We start from the raw sequence: 15,235 nt of genomic DNA, 5'->3' as shown, positions 1-15,235 counted from the left end.
TTTCACATATATAATTTTGTGGAATACCGAAATATATTCTTCATTATTAGCTGAATTATTTTTTATTGTGATGAGCTTCCTGAATACGTAAACGCAAGTAAACTTAACACAAAATTTAACCAACTAAACTAAATTATACGCATTAGCATCAGCCGAAGAAAAACTTTTTACATGTAGGATGTCATATTACAATAATTATTCAGATAATTATTTCTATTCTATTGGCATTTTGGTAGGAATAAAATTATTTAGCAGAATCGAGATTTTGATGATGGTTTTCTGTTCGATACATGCATCAAAATATCGATAATTCATCACTTTGCTAAGCAAAGTACCTTCTATTCGAAATGCAATATATTAGAAGATTTTTTTTCGAAAGGAATATATAAATACGTTGTATACATACACAATGAAATTATCAAACCCACATCTGTTGCTTGTCGAAATTTCCCGTTAAGATGCCCATCCAAAAATCAATAGAAATCGATATCGATATTCCACTTGCCGGCAATAATTTGAAAAGGTCGATAACTTTATTTTGTCTATCACACCGGTTAGATTTTTTTTCGAAAGGAATATATAAATACGTTGTATACATACACAATGAAATTATCAAGCCCACATCTGTTGCTTGTCGAAATTTCCCGTTAAGATGCCCATCCAAAAATCAATAGAAATCGATATCGATATTCCACTTGCCGGCTATAATTTGAAAAGGTCGATAACTTTATTTTGTCTATCACACCGGTTTTCTTCAGTACTCTGTAATTTTCGGTTTGTTTACATCTGAGTTATATTTGTGTTTATTGTTACAAAAATGTCACAGGCGGATTTTAAACAGACTTTACGAAAGTTGGAATTTCCTGCTTGCGCAAAGGAGGCTCTGCCACGAATAGGTATACTCGCATATTGTAATTTACACTACAAAAATTATATGCCGTTTACATTTTAGAGAGCATAGTTGTCAGTCGCAGCAAACAAAACTTTGCAATACAACTCATCTCCGAATTTGTTTTCTTGGAACGTACTAAAGACGCTGTTGATATTCGTAAAGGACAAGCCTTTACCGGCACACAATTGAATTCGTTTCAAGAGTTTCAACTGATAATAGTTCTCATTGAATATTTCTCTCAACCTGGTCCTGATGCTACACGCAACGTAGTGTTTCTCTCTCTCTTTGGCAGCAATCTTACCCCGCAACGTTCCAAAGTACTGTGCCGATTAGTGAGCACTGCTGTATCGGGTTCTGTTGCACCACTGCTCTCCTCTGCTGGTACTTGGATGCAACAAGTAGGTTGCATGAATCCACCAAGCCTGGAAGTGGCACAAAGTTTAGTTAGTGATTTTATAACATTTTCACGAAAAACTTCGGAGCAATTCAAGCAATTACCAATGGTCGCACCACACTTTGCAGCCAATCTTATGACAACTGTGGCAGATTTATATATGAAGGAGCAGAATGGCACACTAACCCCACCCCCTGATGCTTTACTGGACGTATTCACTGAATGGATAAGTGAAAATCATGACTTATGTTTAGCATCACAGCAGCCTTTGGCTTTACCGAGTGGTGCCATAGCAATGCCCGTTGTTACACCTTTAGCAGGACTTATACGTTGGGCAGTCTTGTCACCTATGTTCTCTAATCGTCCTTCATATAGTAATTTGCACCTGTGGCTTCTGCAAACGATGTTACAAATAGAGAACTCTGGTCCGCCAACAGCATTAAACGCTCAGCATGTGGCACAAAATGTGGGTCCGCTGCAAACGTATGTAGCACGCTTGGTTGCGGATAAGGTCGAACCCATCAAAGATGCGGCATATCAAAAAAGTGTGGAGCGGTTGGCACAAGCAGTGCAGTTAGCAATATCTGTGAAGTGCATGTATGGCAATATAACACAGTTATTGTGCCTCTTGGAAACACTTCCGCCACACCCACTTATGACAATGGTTATAAAAGCAAATAGAAAAAATTGAATTTAGTTTAAGCTATACTAATGTAAATTGTATTTTGACAAATAAAAAATGTACACTAATCTATAAAGTATATAGCGTATATTATAAGTACATATTAAACTAGAAAGGTCTAAAACGACGTGTCTTCTTTAGTGCTTCGATTTTCTGCTTATCTTCTTCGAACTTTTTGCGCAACTCAATTATATTCTTCATTTTCGATTCACGTATCTGAAAAGTGTAGAAATTTTCTAATTCCTTTTTCTTCTTGCCTTTCACTATTTTCTCTTCTAATCGTCCAACAACCGACTCTTTTTGTTCGAAACCAGCGTTACGTCCTTGTTTACCAACAGTCACCCAACCGTCAGCATCTGCTTCGGAGTTCTTCGCTGCTTCAATTGTCTCCTTTTCGCGCTTATCATAAGCTTCCATATACTTATCAATGCGCGCCTGTAGTTCCACTTCATTTAAAATGCTTTTTTCGTATTGGCTATGCAATAGTTGCATACCCGACTCCAACAAACAATTCCCATCACTATTAAACAAATCTATGCTTTCCACTAGCAACGCTCGTTTTACACCCACACTTTTGTGAAAAACTATATAAGCCACTTTAAATTTGAACGGCGGTGCTGACGCGCTAAACGGTATGCAGTGTTGTTGCCATTTTTCACTTTCATTTCGACCTGGACGTTCAGCAAAGCTCACTTTATTTGATACATCCACTTTAGCGCGGAAAAAGGTGCCCAAACTCTGTTCTGTCACATATGGTGGCACGTTTAGTAAGAAGAGTGTGCGGCCTTTTGGTTTGTCTGCATCCTCCAATCGTATAAAATGTTCACGCATGTAAATATGGTGACACAGTTCCATAGGACGGTCTGTAGTGAGGCGTAAAGGTACCACTAAAATAAAATAAGTAATGATTATTGGAATTCTAAATGTTTTTTATTACTTTGTGTGTGAGTTACCTTTATAACCCTCTATTTCTGGCATTTTTCTGACTTGAATAATTAATTAAATTACAATTTGCACGATATATGCACGTGCAATAATTTGTTTACAACAGCTGACCGTCAATGTTTTGACTATTGACAGTGGCTAATTCACAATAGCGCTTGAAATTTATTTTGTTTTAAGATGTTATGATATATACGTTCTCTGCTTCTCTATGATATACGTTCTCTGATAATATACGTTCTCTGATATAATATACTTTCTCTCTTGTTGCATGAAATGGAATTGGAACGGAAATATGGATTGTTGTCGTTAAAATCGTAATCATTTATATTAATACATTTTTAAAAAATTATTATTTACCCATAATATATTTGCGACGGCATTATTTAAGGAATTGGATTAAAAATATTTGTATAAAAAATAAAAAAGTAATAGTTTTTAAGATTTACAGACATTACAAGTAATTATTCAATTCTATTCGCCATTATGGAACCAAGGAGGAGTACAGCAATTGTTTTGAGGTAGGTAAACATCGTTAATGCAATACCAGCTGACTAAAACTTTGTGGGTCTTATTACAAATATGTGAGGCGCAGCATTGCGCAGGAGCAGGATAAGTGTCAAATGGAAAATCGATTTTTTCCTCACATCAAGAAGTGTATGTGCTAAAGGACTTATTTCACTTGTTGGTAAATAATCAATCAAATTTAATTAGATAACTAAAATCGAACCTTCTATAACACAAAAGAAAAGAAAATTTTTTTGTTCCGAGCGGTAGCAGCTTGTAGCTCATTCGAAGAGCCAAACGCTTTGCTATTATCAAACATTTAATGGCAGCAGCATGAATCCAGTGCCAAATCGCGAGTATATCGAGGTGTGCGCTGCCGCCATACACCACCATCAGCAGCATCCGTACCCTCAACATCAGCATCAACATCATCAGCACCATCAGCAGCATCAAGCAGTCGCACTCAATACTTTATTAAGCAACGCACCGCCACCGCCACCACCGCCCGTACAACTCTCACATCCGCACGAATTGAAGGCTCCACCACACGAACATCAGCCCCATTGCAAGCAACAGTGTTTTGTTTTCACAGAGATTGCCGATATTGAACTACCGCCTGAGATCACAAAGCTCGGCGGTGAGAAGTTGAAGAATGGCGCCATAGCCGCTGCTGCCTACAAAATGAGTGCGTGCAGCGATAGTGGCAGTGAGCCAAGCCGTTCGTCGCGCAATCGTCGCCTGATAGTGGTGCTCGGCATAATGTTGGTGTGCATAGCAATGGCTGGCGGCATACCATTGGCTCTACAGTTGCGTTCTTCCTCACTGCTGGAGGCGCGTCTGGCTTTCATACGTCGTTTGTTGACCGAGTCACCACTTATTGAGGGCTCTTCCTGGCAGCCACCAATGCGTGATGCTGTGAATCGTACCAGCGGCGGTCTGTTGAATGAAGTGCGTCGCAATCATGTCGGTGCGGTGTTCTGGCCGATCTCAGTGCCCTGTGGCGCACAATATTTGGATGCAGTGCAGCTGGCGTTGGAGGGTATCGATGAGGCGCGACGCATCACCGCCAATACGGATGCTTTGCATATCGTGCTATCTGCAGACGAAATGGAACAGACACATATACGTGGTGAGGTGGCTGTAATGTTGGGACTTGGCGGCGGTCATACATTGGGCGCTAGCCTGGCGGTGTTGCGTTCCATGTATCTGCTGGGCGCGCGCTTTGTATCGATCACTAGTTTGGAATGCACTACACCGTGGGCCGCCGCTTGCATACGCAGTCACGATTATTTATTCGAAGAAAATGCCACGCATTCAATAAACGAGTTCGGGAAAGTGAGTAGTCGCTAAGCTGTTTATAATTTGAAGTTTTAACAATTCTTATGCATTATCTTTGCAGACGGTGCTCTACGAGATGAACCGTTTGGGTATGCTTATTGAAATTTCGCAACTTTCCGAGGCGGCCATGGTCACTGCCTTACACACCGCCAAAGCACCCGTTTTGCTTTTGAACGCTGTACCGATTTCCCTTTGCAACAGCTCGAGCGTCGCCTCCATACCCGATCGCGTTTTGAGGTAAGTTTCATTTCTCCTTTCGCATACATTTTAATCGTGCGCTCATAATTTTTCTTGTTAGTCTGCTGTCAGACAACGGCGGCGTTATAATGCTAAACTTGGAACGTTGCGATGAGCGTCGTTTTTCGGTGCGCGAAGCTATCAATGCCATCAACTATGTACGTAAGGTGGCTGGTGTGGATCACATTGGACTTGGTGGTGCGCCCAAAAGCTATGCTTTTCTACTCGCTGAGCTCGCACGCGATCGTGTTTGGGGCAATGCGTCTATAAAGAAGTTAATTGGCGGTAATGTGGTGCGTATTTTACGTGAAGTTGAGACGCTGAAGAATCGTTTGCCTCTATATGAGGACTGGATACCGCGCGAGCTGATGGAGAGCACATCATATTGTCGCTATCCCGAGACATAAACTGCAGCGAGTTATTAAATGCAAAGAGAGAAAGAGAATACAAAATATTTCGTTGACGTTTTTTTGTTAGTGTATGCACAAAAACAGTTAATCCCACCCACCCAAACCCCACTACGTTTACCTAAAACATAAATGCATGCATATTCGAATAGGGATACATACCAGTATGCACATGCATACAAACAAACATATAATACTATAGATAGCCTGATAGCTACTAGATATTCTCAATATGACTAGTTACATTAAGACTAGTTACTAATTACATATGTGCTATTTGTATATTGGATATGTTTACTGGTCTTTTGTTGTCTACTTTTCAAAACTCAGAGAAAATATCGTTTTGAAATGTAAGAAGAATATATTAACTAATATTAATGAATTCATATAAATCAATAAAAACCGAAACAGAAACTTAATTGATAAATAAGAGTTAAAAAAAATTATTATTTGATTGAATTTACTTTTAATGTTGGAAAAAGTTTCATGGATTCAAAAGCAGTTCTTGAAAGAAAAGTTTTTAGTGTATTATTGCTCTTGTTGAAGCGACACAAACTTTTCTAAACTTTTTTTTTATAGAAATCGGCCATTTTGACAGACGTTCGGCACGTAAAGCGGAGCCGTTCATGTTACGTAGAAACAAGTTTCGTGGAAACGGACACTTCAAGTGATACTCTTACTCTACCAAAATGACTAATATTGGCGCAACTTTCGCAGCACATGCGAATATGTTCACTTTGATCCTTAGAAAATTAACGATAACTATTGTTGAGTTTATAAGGGGTTAGCTGTAGTCAAAGGCATGAAATATGACAATTCTAAATAATTTTTTGCCAGTAAATTATTTTATTTTATAAAAGTAAAAGCATAGCATTATTAAATAAGGTTTCGACTTGACAGCAATTTGAAAAAAAATTAATTGTTTTAAAATTAATGGCTGTTTATATTGATCCAGTTCCAACCGAAGCTTCTTGCGGTGACTATCACTAATCTTTGGAAACTCATCATAAATCAATCGGACAAAAGAGAAAATAGTTTTATTAATAGATAATCCAGTGCATGATCGAATCTTTTGTTTTTTTCCTTTAAATGAAATGGCGGCCTCGGAAAATCAAATTCCTCACGTTCCGCTGTTTTCGAATTTCTAGAATCATGCCCCATGGAAAATTAATTGAAAAACAAGTAAGAAAGGGCTAAATTTAAGTGTAACCAAATATTTTATACTCTGGTAACGTGCAAGATTAGATTAGAATCTAAATCTAATCTAACGTGCAAGGATACCTCAAAGGCAGTATTTGTGCAAAGTTGTATCCGAATATACTCATTGGTGAATATGAAAAGTGGGTGGGGTTGTAGTCCGATTTCGCAAGTCCATTTTCACAATGTGACCTAGGATCGCCAGGATTATGTTGTATACCAAATTTGATTGAAATTGGTCAAGTAGATCTGGATAACCATGGCCGTCGTTCAACTTTGACCCCAGCTCCTAAAAAGCGCTCTTGTATCATCTTGGATGTAAAATTTAATGTCTCTGTGCATTTTGTTATTGATGGGGAGAGGGCGGAGTTATAAACCGATTTCATCCATTTTCACACTGTCGATATAGTTTATTATAGAATTTGTAAAGCAAATTCGGATTTTGTAGTATCAGTGATTTAGGAGATATGTACATGGGCCATGCTCATTTTTTTAATTTTTAGCTTACAGTGCCGCTTGCTACTGCAATCCCCTGTACCAAATGTTTATGTTTTATATCTTTATTTAGTGCTTAGTTATGGCATTTTATAGGTTTTCGATTAAAGGTGTTTTGTGGACGTGGCAGTGGTCCGATTACGCCCATCTACGAACTTGTCCTTACTTTCTTGCCAAGAAACACGTGCATCAAGTTTCATTAAGATATCTAAATTTTTACACATCGCTTGCACAGACGTTCCAGAGCGACTGAGAATCCTTAGGTAATTAACTTGAAAAGTAATTAATGGATTTACTTAAAATTTCAGAGAATATTTCTAAGATACCATACATACTTTAAGATAATTGAAAAAAATGTTTTTGAAAATTCTGATTACTCCTAACGCTATATTTACCACTGAATGAGTTGTGAGTTAAAATTTTAACCGAAATAATCTATGAAAATGTTTTGTTCTGAAAATGAGAGGCAGAATTCAAATGGATTAAAACGGAAGCTTTGACTTTTTCCGGCCTCATTTTTCTGACCAAAATATTGTCGATTACCGAAGATAGGTCGAAAAATATATATTTTCTAGCACTAGCTTGTCATCACAAACAGACACGGATATATAAATATTATCGTTCTTTATAAACGAAAGTAGTTGGAAATGAATACTAGGGATTAAAACTCTGAATTTCAATTAATTTAGAGTTAAAAAAAAGTTAAAACTATTCTAAAGCTTCAAGCTATACATGAACTGTACCGTATTCATACAGTGCACCGTGTTGTATGAGCAACAGAGAATTTAAAAGGCACTTGTATGAATGCTCAGTAAATTTGAAATATAATTTTAACTGTGCAGAACTTTTAAAGAAATATTTTTATGCGAAAACCGATGAGATCTTTTGTAGAACACTAAATTTTGTATTACAATAGAATATCCTTTTTCCAAAGTTGTTGGTTTTTTGAACAAAAAATTCTATGTTCTATACATGGGAAAAGTAAAATGATAAAATTGAAAATGTAGAGCTTGTTTACGTTCCATATTTTTTTATGTAATCGATAGAAAACAGAACGGATTTTTGATATAGGTTGTGCAATTGTCGTAGGACTAGACAGAGGCTCGGATGACGAATGTCATCGCTTAGTTGCCAAAAAGCCGTGTTACCAGCAAAAAAGACTTGCTTTCTTTCGCCTTGCTTAAAAACTATGCTTAATATAAACGAGCGTTTTTTAAAAGCAATCACATTCCATTTTATAAAATTTGGTGGCGATTTAAATATCTTTGGATAAAATATTAGTCCAAAGATTTACATAAATGTAAGCGATAATTTAAGAAACCGGTTGCTGAGCTCTCTGATTAAACGGTTGTGTCTGCCAAAGAAATCGCTTAAAACTTGACAGATATTTAAAAAAATTCTACTCCCCACATTACACCCACCTGCGGTCGTACTTAGCTCATCTTTTCCTTACTTGTGTTCATTTTGCATATTTGCGGTCTGATTTCTAATTCCTATCCTGTGCGCCGCGCACGCTGCTTGCCACCACCCTTTCCCCAACTTCTACTTTCGTACACATACGAGTATGCACATATGCATGTGTGTATGTGTTTGTTTTGCTCCACCTCAGCAATTATGGCTGCGCCTTCGCCATTTTCTGGGCACTTTGATCTTCCAGCCATTCTGTTGACTTGCCACATTTGCTAAATTTCACATACCCCAAATTCTTTGTCTAAACAAACGATTTACTGCTCCTTTTGCCGCTGTGATCTCCGCGCCTTCTAGCTCGTGTGTTTGTGCAACACTTTGCTGCTGTTGATATTCTATATATTTTTTCATTTCTTCGCTGTCATTTTGCTATCTCACTGGTGTTTCCTGTTTATTTATGTGTGGGTTTCGCCTTTCTACCAATGTCATCTTCTGCTTTTCTTCTTTTCTTTTTCACTTTCTGTGAGTTTTTTATGCATCAAATTGCACAATAAATAATATAAAAATAGCGAAAGCGCAGCTCCCATAGCGAAATCATGACAGTCATTGCATTTAGCTGCTATTGCCTTAGCAGCGGCGACACAGCGAGCAGAAGCAGTGGGCGCACATAATAAGGATCACGACATTTACTTTTGCACAGCTTTTTTACTTTGTCATTTTTCACTTCTTTACTTTACGCGCATTCCATAAGATTTACCAAGAAATGTAGCGCTGCGCTACAAATGACTTCCAACGTGTAGGTATGTGTGTGTGTGGGCGTGCGCTTACATATGTGCATTCCAATTGCATGGTCGTCTTCACTATAAAATTATGCTAATGAAATCGCATATCTGATGACGACCAGCTTATATGTATGCGCACACAAGCAATCAAACTGTGTTATTGTTGTTGATGTTGCTGCTTTTTATACTCTTGCAACATGTTGCTACAAAGTATAATAGTCTAATAATAACTAATCACGATAAATATAGGGTTAAGTATACCATATATGTATATATGATCAAGATGACGAGGTGAGTTGAAATCCGGATGACTGTCTGTCCGTGCAAGCTGTAACTTCTTGATGAAACTTGGTACATGTCGATTTACCCCTAATGAATTGAATGCATTTATCTCCCAAACCATTCAAGCGATATCACCCAGATTTGCGCAGGACAAATATTTTTGACATATCTTCCGACAGTGTGCAAATATGTAAAGTCGGATAATAATCCCACCCACTCCTTATATAACGGTTTTGTTAAAAACTACTAAAAATTCAATAAATCAATAAATAAATGTGTCAGAGACATAAAATTTTACACTCAAAATGGTAGATGAGAGCTTTACAGAAGCCGGCGTGGCACCGCTCACCTTTACTTGAAAACTGATATCTCCGGACCTACTCAACCAATTTTATCCAAATTCGTTGGTGACATTATTCTGATATTCCTATGTTACAGTGTAAAAATGAGTAAAATCGGACAAAAATCACGCCTACTTTCTATATCGGCATTAAACTTTGCACAAATAGTGCCTTCATGTTATGCTATCTCTAGTTTAACAATTTTCAAAATCAGATCATAACTAGTGTTAGCCCTCGTGCCTATAACTGACTTTTTACTTACCATAATATATCGTTCCATGTGTAAGCCGTTTCCATCTAGGTATTACAAACCACGCGGCAAATTTAATATACCCCACTCTAGTTACAAATATATAATATATTAAAAAAACTTGTATATATAAAGATTGTTGACTTGGCTAAAAATAAACAAAGGTGGTTTACTAGGCTAAATGTAAAAAAAAGTATCATTGACCTCATAAAGTGTAAAGGGTCATTGACCGCAAATGTTAACAAAGGTTGTGGACTTGGCTAAATGTAAACACAAGGGTCATTGACCAACTAAAATGTAAAGAAAATTGTCACTGACCACAAAGAGGTGTTTGTTGATTTGGCTAAAAATAATCAAAAGAGTCATTTACCCCAAAATATGTAAACAAAAGGGTCAATGTTCGCATAAAATGTAATCAAAATTGTAATTGATTCCTTAAGGTGTAAACAAAGTTGCACACGTTCTTTTTCTTTCTAAGAAACTGCTCACTACTCGGAACCGCCGATATCGGACCATTATAAGATATAGCTGCAATACAAAGTGATATGTACAATATCTTCACGAAATTTGGCATGGATTATAGTTCAAGGCAATACTACAATCTAAGAATATATTGTTTAGATCGGACCACTATAGCATATAGCTGCTATATAAACTGATCGATCAATAACAAGATAAAGATCTTTTTATACCCATTTATGCTATTAGAAATGCCCCCGTGAAGGGTATTACAGCTAAAGGTGCAGGAAGTTTTTTATAGCTTAATATAAAGTTTTTCTACATCAAGGGTATTTCCCCTGCTTTGATACTTGCAAGTTGTAAGAGTATAAAATGTGCGGTTACACCCGAACTTAGCCCTCCCTTACTTGTTTTACGTTGCTGACGTCTGCGAGGCGTTACTGTGGAAATCTAATAAAAACCAACCAGTTATGCGTCCTTGAGTGGCTGCGGTCTGCAAGTGGCAGCAATATTTACACACACATGCACACCAACACATATGCGCAGCAACAACAACAACAAGAGATACAGCGAGTGGCATTTGTTGTTGCACTTGTGTTTGTTTGTGTTTGCATGTGTTGTGGCGCTGTTGGCAAATGCCATTAGCTATACCGCGATTTATTTACACTCGACGGGCACACTAGCAAGCAGGCCAAGCTGAATTTGAAAACCAACAGCAGCGCAAATTATCTTCAAGTGCAGAGAATATGGGACCTGGCGCATAGCAGGTGAAGTGTGCGGGCGTATGAGTAACATTTTTATGCGGCCGCTGCAGTTGACAAGGCACACCAAGTATCATACACACATACATACAAACATATGTATTTATATAGGTATGCCGGAAATTTAATTACATATGTGTGACGGCATAAGATGTTTACGTTTGGATGGAAAAACAAAACCAAAATATAAAAACATAAATGAAAATAATCACAACATATAGTTAAGTGAGTAACTTCCGGGTTCGTGAGCTGTTTAAATAAGATATACTTCAAGTAAATATTTATTTGAAAGTTGCAGGAACTGTAATGTAAATGTAACTAAGAGGAACCCACTCCATCTCTACTCGGCCGTTCTCATATCTGATCGAACTTTTTCTCTCGAGTCTTTCTCAAGATTTGTTGCAAAGTGGACCTTGGTCTAAGCTTATACTGATAACAAAACTCAACTTAAATATTTTCTACACGTCAGACAGTCTTAATTAACTCAGTTCGGGCAGCCGCACCTTCTACCGGATCTTTTTACCTAAAATTATAAATTCTTGCAACATTTCTGAACCTTCAAGTAAGAAGAAAAACGATTTTTTATCAAGATTTTTATCTTTATCTTGACTTTGATCCATCATTGATGATTTTGATATATATGCTATAGTGATGCGATCCGAACAATTTGTTCCGAGATTGTCTTGGACAATAATCTATGCTTCCCATACAAGAACTTGATTGTCATCGGTCAGTTTGCACTGCAGCTATATGCTATAGTATCGGTGATTCCGACAAGTGGGCAGCTTCTTGGAGAGAAAAGAACATGTGAACAAGGCTAAATCAACTCAGCTCGGCACGCTGATCATTTATGTATACACACATATACATATTTTATAGGGTCTGCGACGTTTTCTTACTGGCAAACTTAATATGCACTCTTCAGGATATAAAAACGCGTGACAAATAAGAGAAAGTGGAAGAAGAAAAAATTCCTTATTTATGATAAAATTTAAATATTTGAATGGAAAAAATACGAATTCCGCAGATATGCCAATTAAGGGTACATATTAAAGGTAAATACAATCATACATACATACAATACATATGTGCATGTGCGGATTTCTATAGGCGTATCACTCACTAATTCACAAGCAGAATGCTAACTGTTAAGCTAATGTCAAGGTTGAAAAGTCTCATCAACAAGAAAATATTGAATTTTGACTAAAAGTTAAGCGCGCCTTACACCTAACGGAAGTTGACCTCTACATGTACACGCGCACACACATACACACTTCAGCAGTGGTTGTTGTAGTTTTCACTTTTGTTGCCGTTGTCGTTGCCTTTGTTGAAGTGATCCCCTGGGAGGTCAATAAATAAATTCAGAAAAAGTTTGTAGCGCAGACACAACAATAACAACAGAATGGAAAGCAAACAACAAGTAAGGGGCATGCAACTTGAGCAATTGCTACACCATTGGTAAGAAATATTACGCAATAACAACTATTTGCCTATTTGTAGCACAATGACCAAGGCGCGGCAAGCTTTGTGGGCTCTGAGAGCGGCAAACAATTTAAGTTATAAATTCGCTCATTCGCCTTAATTGGCATAAATTATCGAAGTTTTGCTGGCAACGAGCCGAAATAGAAGCACTGAACGGCCAATATGCGATTGGCTTCGATTGTCAGACGGACGTGCAAGAAAGGCGGACACACACACATATACACACGCACTTGAGTTGTGGCGCTACCATTGTGTTGAGTGGAAACTTGCAATCAACACTGAGTCTCGAATCACAAACACGACGGGGTTCAAACTTTATCAATAAAATATCCAACAGTGTGCACACACACACATACATACATCCATATGTGTTTTCAGTTGCAATATGAGTCCTTTGTGTATGTATGAGTGTGGGCATATGTACATATATGTATATGTATGTATGTTTAAGTGCCTGTGAAAATTTATTTCCGACCGTGCGACACTTATACGGCGAGTGTTTGGTATTTCCGTTTCCGGCATTTGACTTTGGCCATAAGGACAATAATAATAGCAACCATAACACCTTTACGGTTAGTGAAATGAATCAGTAGATGTAGCAGATACAGCAATGCCTCTGTATTTGTGGGTGGCTCCGTAAGCTGGTGAATGCATGCGACAGGCTCTTGAATTAATCAACAATTTATTGTATCAATGCAGCGACATAATAAATGTTTGCATGAACACATGTACGAACATGACATGGCACAGCAGAAGTCAGACAGCAGAGCATCACGTTCGCAGGCGTAAGCGTATATACTTGCCACATAAGTCAATAAGATTACGCACAGATGAGGGAAATATATATTAGAGCTTATATATAATATATCAGCCTACATAATGCATGGCTGTTTCAATTATGGCTAAGCAATGTTGCCATATTGTTTAATATTGTGAGAGTGTTGGGAGATAGTGAGAGCAAGTGATTTCATGTGATTTGATGTTGCCTTGGGGAAACATTTATTAGCTATAATTTTGTTTATTAAATATCATAAGATTTTAACACTTTTACAGAATTATCTTGATGTAGCAGAGTTTTTCTTGACCCGTCTAATACGTTTTCTGGAGATATTAAAGTAGATCTCAATGGCGGAGATAACCTCCTCATTTGACACAAAGTTTTGCCCAGTTCGTAGGTTAGTTGGACTAATCTCGACCTGGCTACGCTAGGAATGTAAACCGATTAGCATAATAATTCGGTAAAGTCTCAATGCCTTCCTATTGATTGTCAATGTAGATCACACCTTGTAAATCCGAAAAAACAGCAATGATTCATTTTCCGGCCGATAAGACAAACTTTGCATTCTCTGAAGCGGTTTTGCTTGTGAAGTCCACTGTTTCAATTGTTCCTTGGGCAAAGGTGTATACCAGTAGGCCCATGCTTCGTCGACGGTCCCGTAATTTGCTCTTTTCACTTTTTTCAAAAATCCATGGACGAAACCTCTTCCACATGCGGTCAAAACAAAATAACTCGTCCGATCTGGATTTACACGATAGTAAATTTATCATGCGACTGTGAAGCTCTCTGGTGATGAAGCAAAGTGATTATCGAACCGCTCTCCTATAGAAAGTGTTTGTAGCCATGTGTCAAAAATCTCTCTATGACGGGTTTTCACGGAGATGCACTGTTCTGAGTGTATTTTTGTCGCACTGTTAGAGTTCAAAATCAAATTCCATTTTACTCTCTCTCTATATATAAGCACCGCCTCTTTTGATTACAAAATCTGCAGGTAAAATGCTCAATACTTTAAGAAAATTGGTAAAATTATTAGGGATATATATGCTTTCATATTGAGGGAATACATGCTAATAGGAGATTCTCAAAAATTTAGATATACGAGGGTTAAATCTTCTCATGCTCTACGGCATTTTTATTAGATAAGAGCGGACGGCCGTAAAAGTATTGATTGTTGAGCTCAGTCACTACAAATGGAGTTAATTATAAACGCATTGAAATTCAGTAAGAAAACAAATTGGAATCTTTAAACTTAAGTTTTTTAGTGAAAGGACTTTCTGTGGGCTCCACCCCGAAATTTAAAGTTTACATAAAGTTCAGATCTTATTTACGTTGAGCGATTTACTAAAACCAGTTATTCTGTATGCTTTAATGGGAAATCGCGATGCTTCCAGGCAGACATGTTTGTCTTTCATAATGGAACACATTGGAAATAAATAAATTCCAAACACAACACGGCGTATGACTGGCAGTTTAATGTGATTTACCAAGGAAGCACCCGCACACACACTCATGCATACTTGTATATTTACTTTTAGATATATATTTATCACTATACTATTATGCCTTGACGAGGAAATTAGTTATGCCATTGCTGTTGCGCTA

The 15,235-nt window shown here is 37.6% G+C and overlaps 3 protein-coding genes across 3 annotated transcripts; 2 read left to right on the top strand and 1 right to left on the bottom strand.

The window, feature by feature from the left end:
* The first annotated feature begins 717 nt into the window (after nt 1-717).
* Nucleotides 718-2,044, top strand: LOC106617272 (integrator complex subunit 15). Its single transcript, XM_014234362.3, has 2 exons — nt 718-896; nt 953-2,044. Exons 1-2 carry the CDS (start codon nt 818-820, stop codon nt 1,975-1,977), a joined length of 1,104 nt encoding a protein of 367 aa, XP_014089837.2. The 5' UTR covers nt 718-817; the 3' UTR covers nt 1,978-2,044.
* On the bottom strand, nt 1,979-3,055 carry LOC106617273 (ribosomal RNA-processing protein 7 homolog A). The gene is made up of 2 exons (XM_014234363.3): nt 2,922-3,055; nt 1,979-2,855 (listed from the first exon to the last, which is right to left on the bottom strand). Exons 1-2 carry the CDS (start codon nt 2,944-2,946, stop codon nt 2,077-2,079), a joined length of 804 nt encoding a protein of 267 aa, XP_014089838.3. The 5' UTR covers nt 2,947-3,055; the 3' UTR covers nt 1,979-2,076.
* Nucleotides 3,056-3,295: 240 nt separating this feature from the next.
* LOC106617236 (dipeptidase 1) lies at nt 3,296-5,818 on the top strand. The gene is made up of 3 exons (XM_036361383.2): nt 3,296-4,752; nt 4,817-4,992; nt 5,054-5,818. The coding sequence occupies exons 1-3, from the start codon at nt 3,751-3,753 to the stop codon at nt 5,397-5,399; spliced, it is 1,524 nt and encodes a 507-aa protein (XP_036217276.1). The 5' UTR covers nt 3,296-3,750; the 3' UTR covers nt 5,400-5,818.
* The last annotated feature ends 9,417 nt before the right edge of the window (nt 5,819-15,235 follow it).

Source organism: Bactrocera oleae, chromosome 2, assembly GCF_042242935.1.
Source record: "Bactrocera oleae isolate idBacOlea1 chromosome 2, idBacOlea1, whole genome shotgun sequence".
Classification (NCBI taxonomy): Eukaryota; Metazoa; Arthropoda; class Insecta; order Diptera; family Tephritidae; genus Bactrocera; species Bactrocera oleae.
Note: the sequence above shows the minus strand (reverse complement) of the source record. Positions and strands in the feature narration are given on the sequence as shown.

What these genes read in the sequence shown, in the direction of transcription:
- LOC106617272 (XM_014234362.3), top strand. Translation starts at nt 818, where the DNA reads ATGTCACAGGCGGATTTTAAACAGACTTTACGAAAGTTGGAATTTCCT. An exon ending in GGAGGCTCTGCCACGAATAG is followed by an intron (nt 897 to 952) that starts GTATACTCGCAT and finishes TTTACATTTTAG; the next exon opens with AGAGCATAGTTGTCAGTCGC.
- LOC106617273 (XM_014234363.3), bottom strand. Translation starts at nt 2,946, where the DNA reads ATGCCAGAAATAGAGGGTTATAAAG. An exon ending in AGAAATAGAGGGTTATAAAG is followed by an intron (nt 2,856 to 2,921) that starts GTAACTCACACA and finishes ATTTTATTTTAG; the next exon opens with TGGTACCTTTACGCCTCACT.
- LOC106617236 (XM_036361383.2), top strand. Translation starts at nt 3,751, where the DNA reads ATGAATCCAGTGCCAAATCGCGAGTATATCGAGGTGTGCGCTGCCGCC. An exon ending in CAATAAACGAGTTCGGGAAA is followed by an intron (nt 4,753 to 4,816) that starts GTGAGTAGTCGC and finishes TTATCTTTGCAG; the next exon opens with ACGGTGCTCTACGAGATGAA. An exon ending in ATACCCGATCGCGTTTTGAG is followed by an intron (nt 4,993 to 5,053) that starts GTAAGTTTCATT and finishes TTTTCTTGTTAG; the next exon opens with TCTGCTGTCAGACAACGGCG.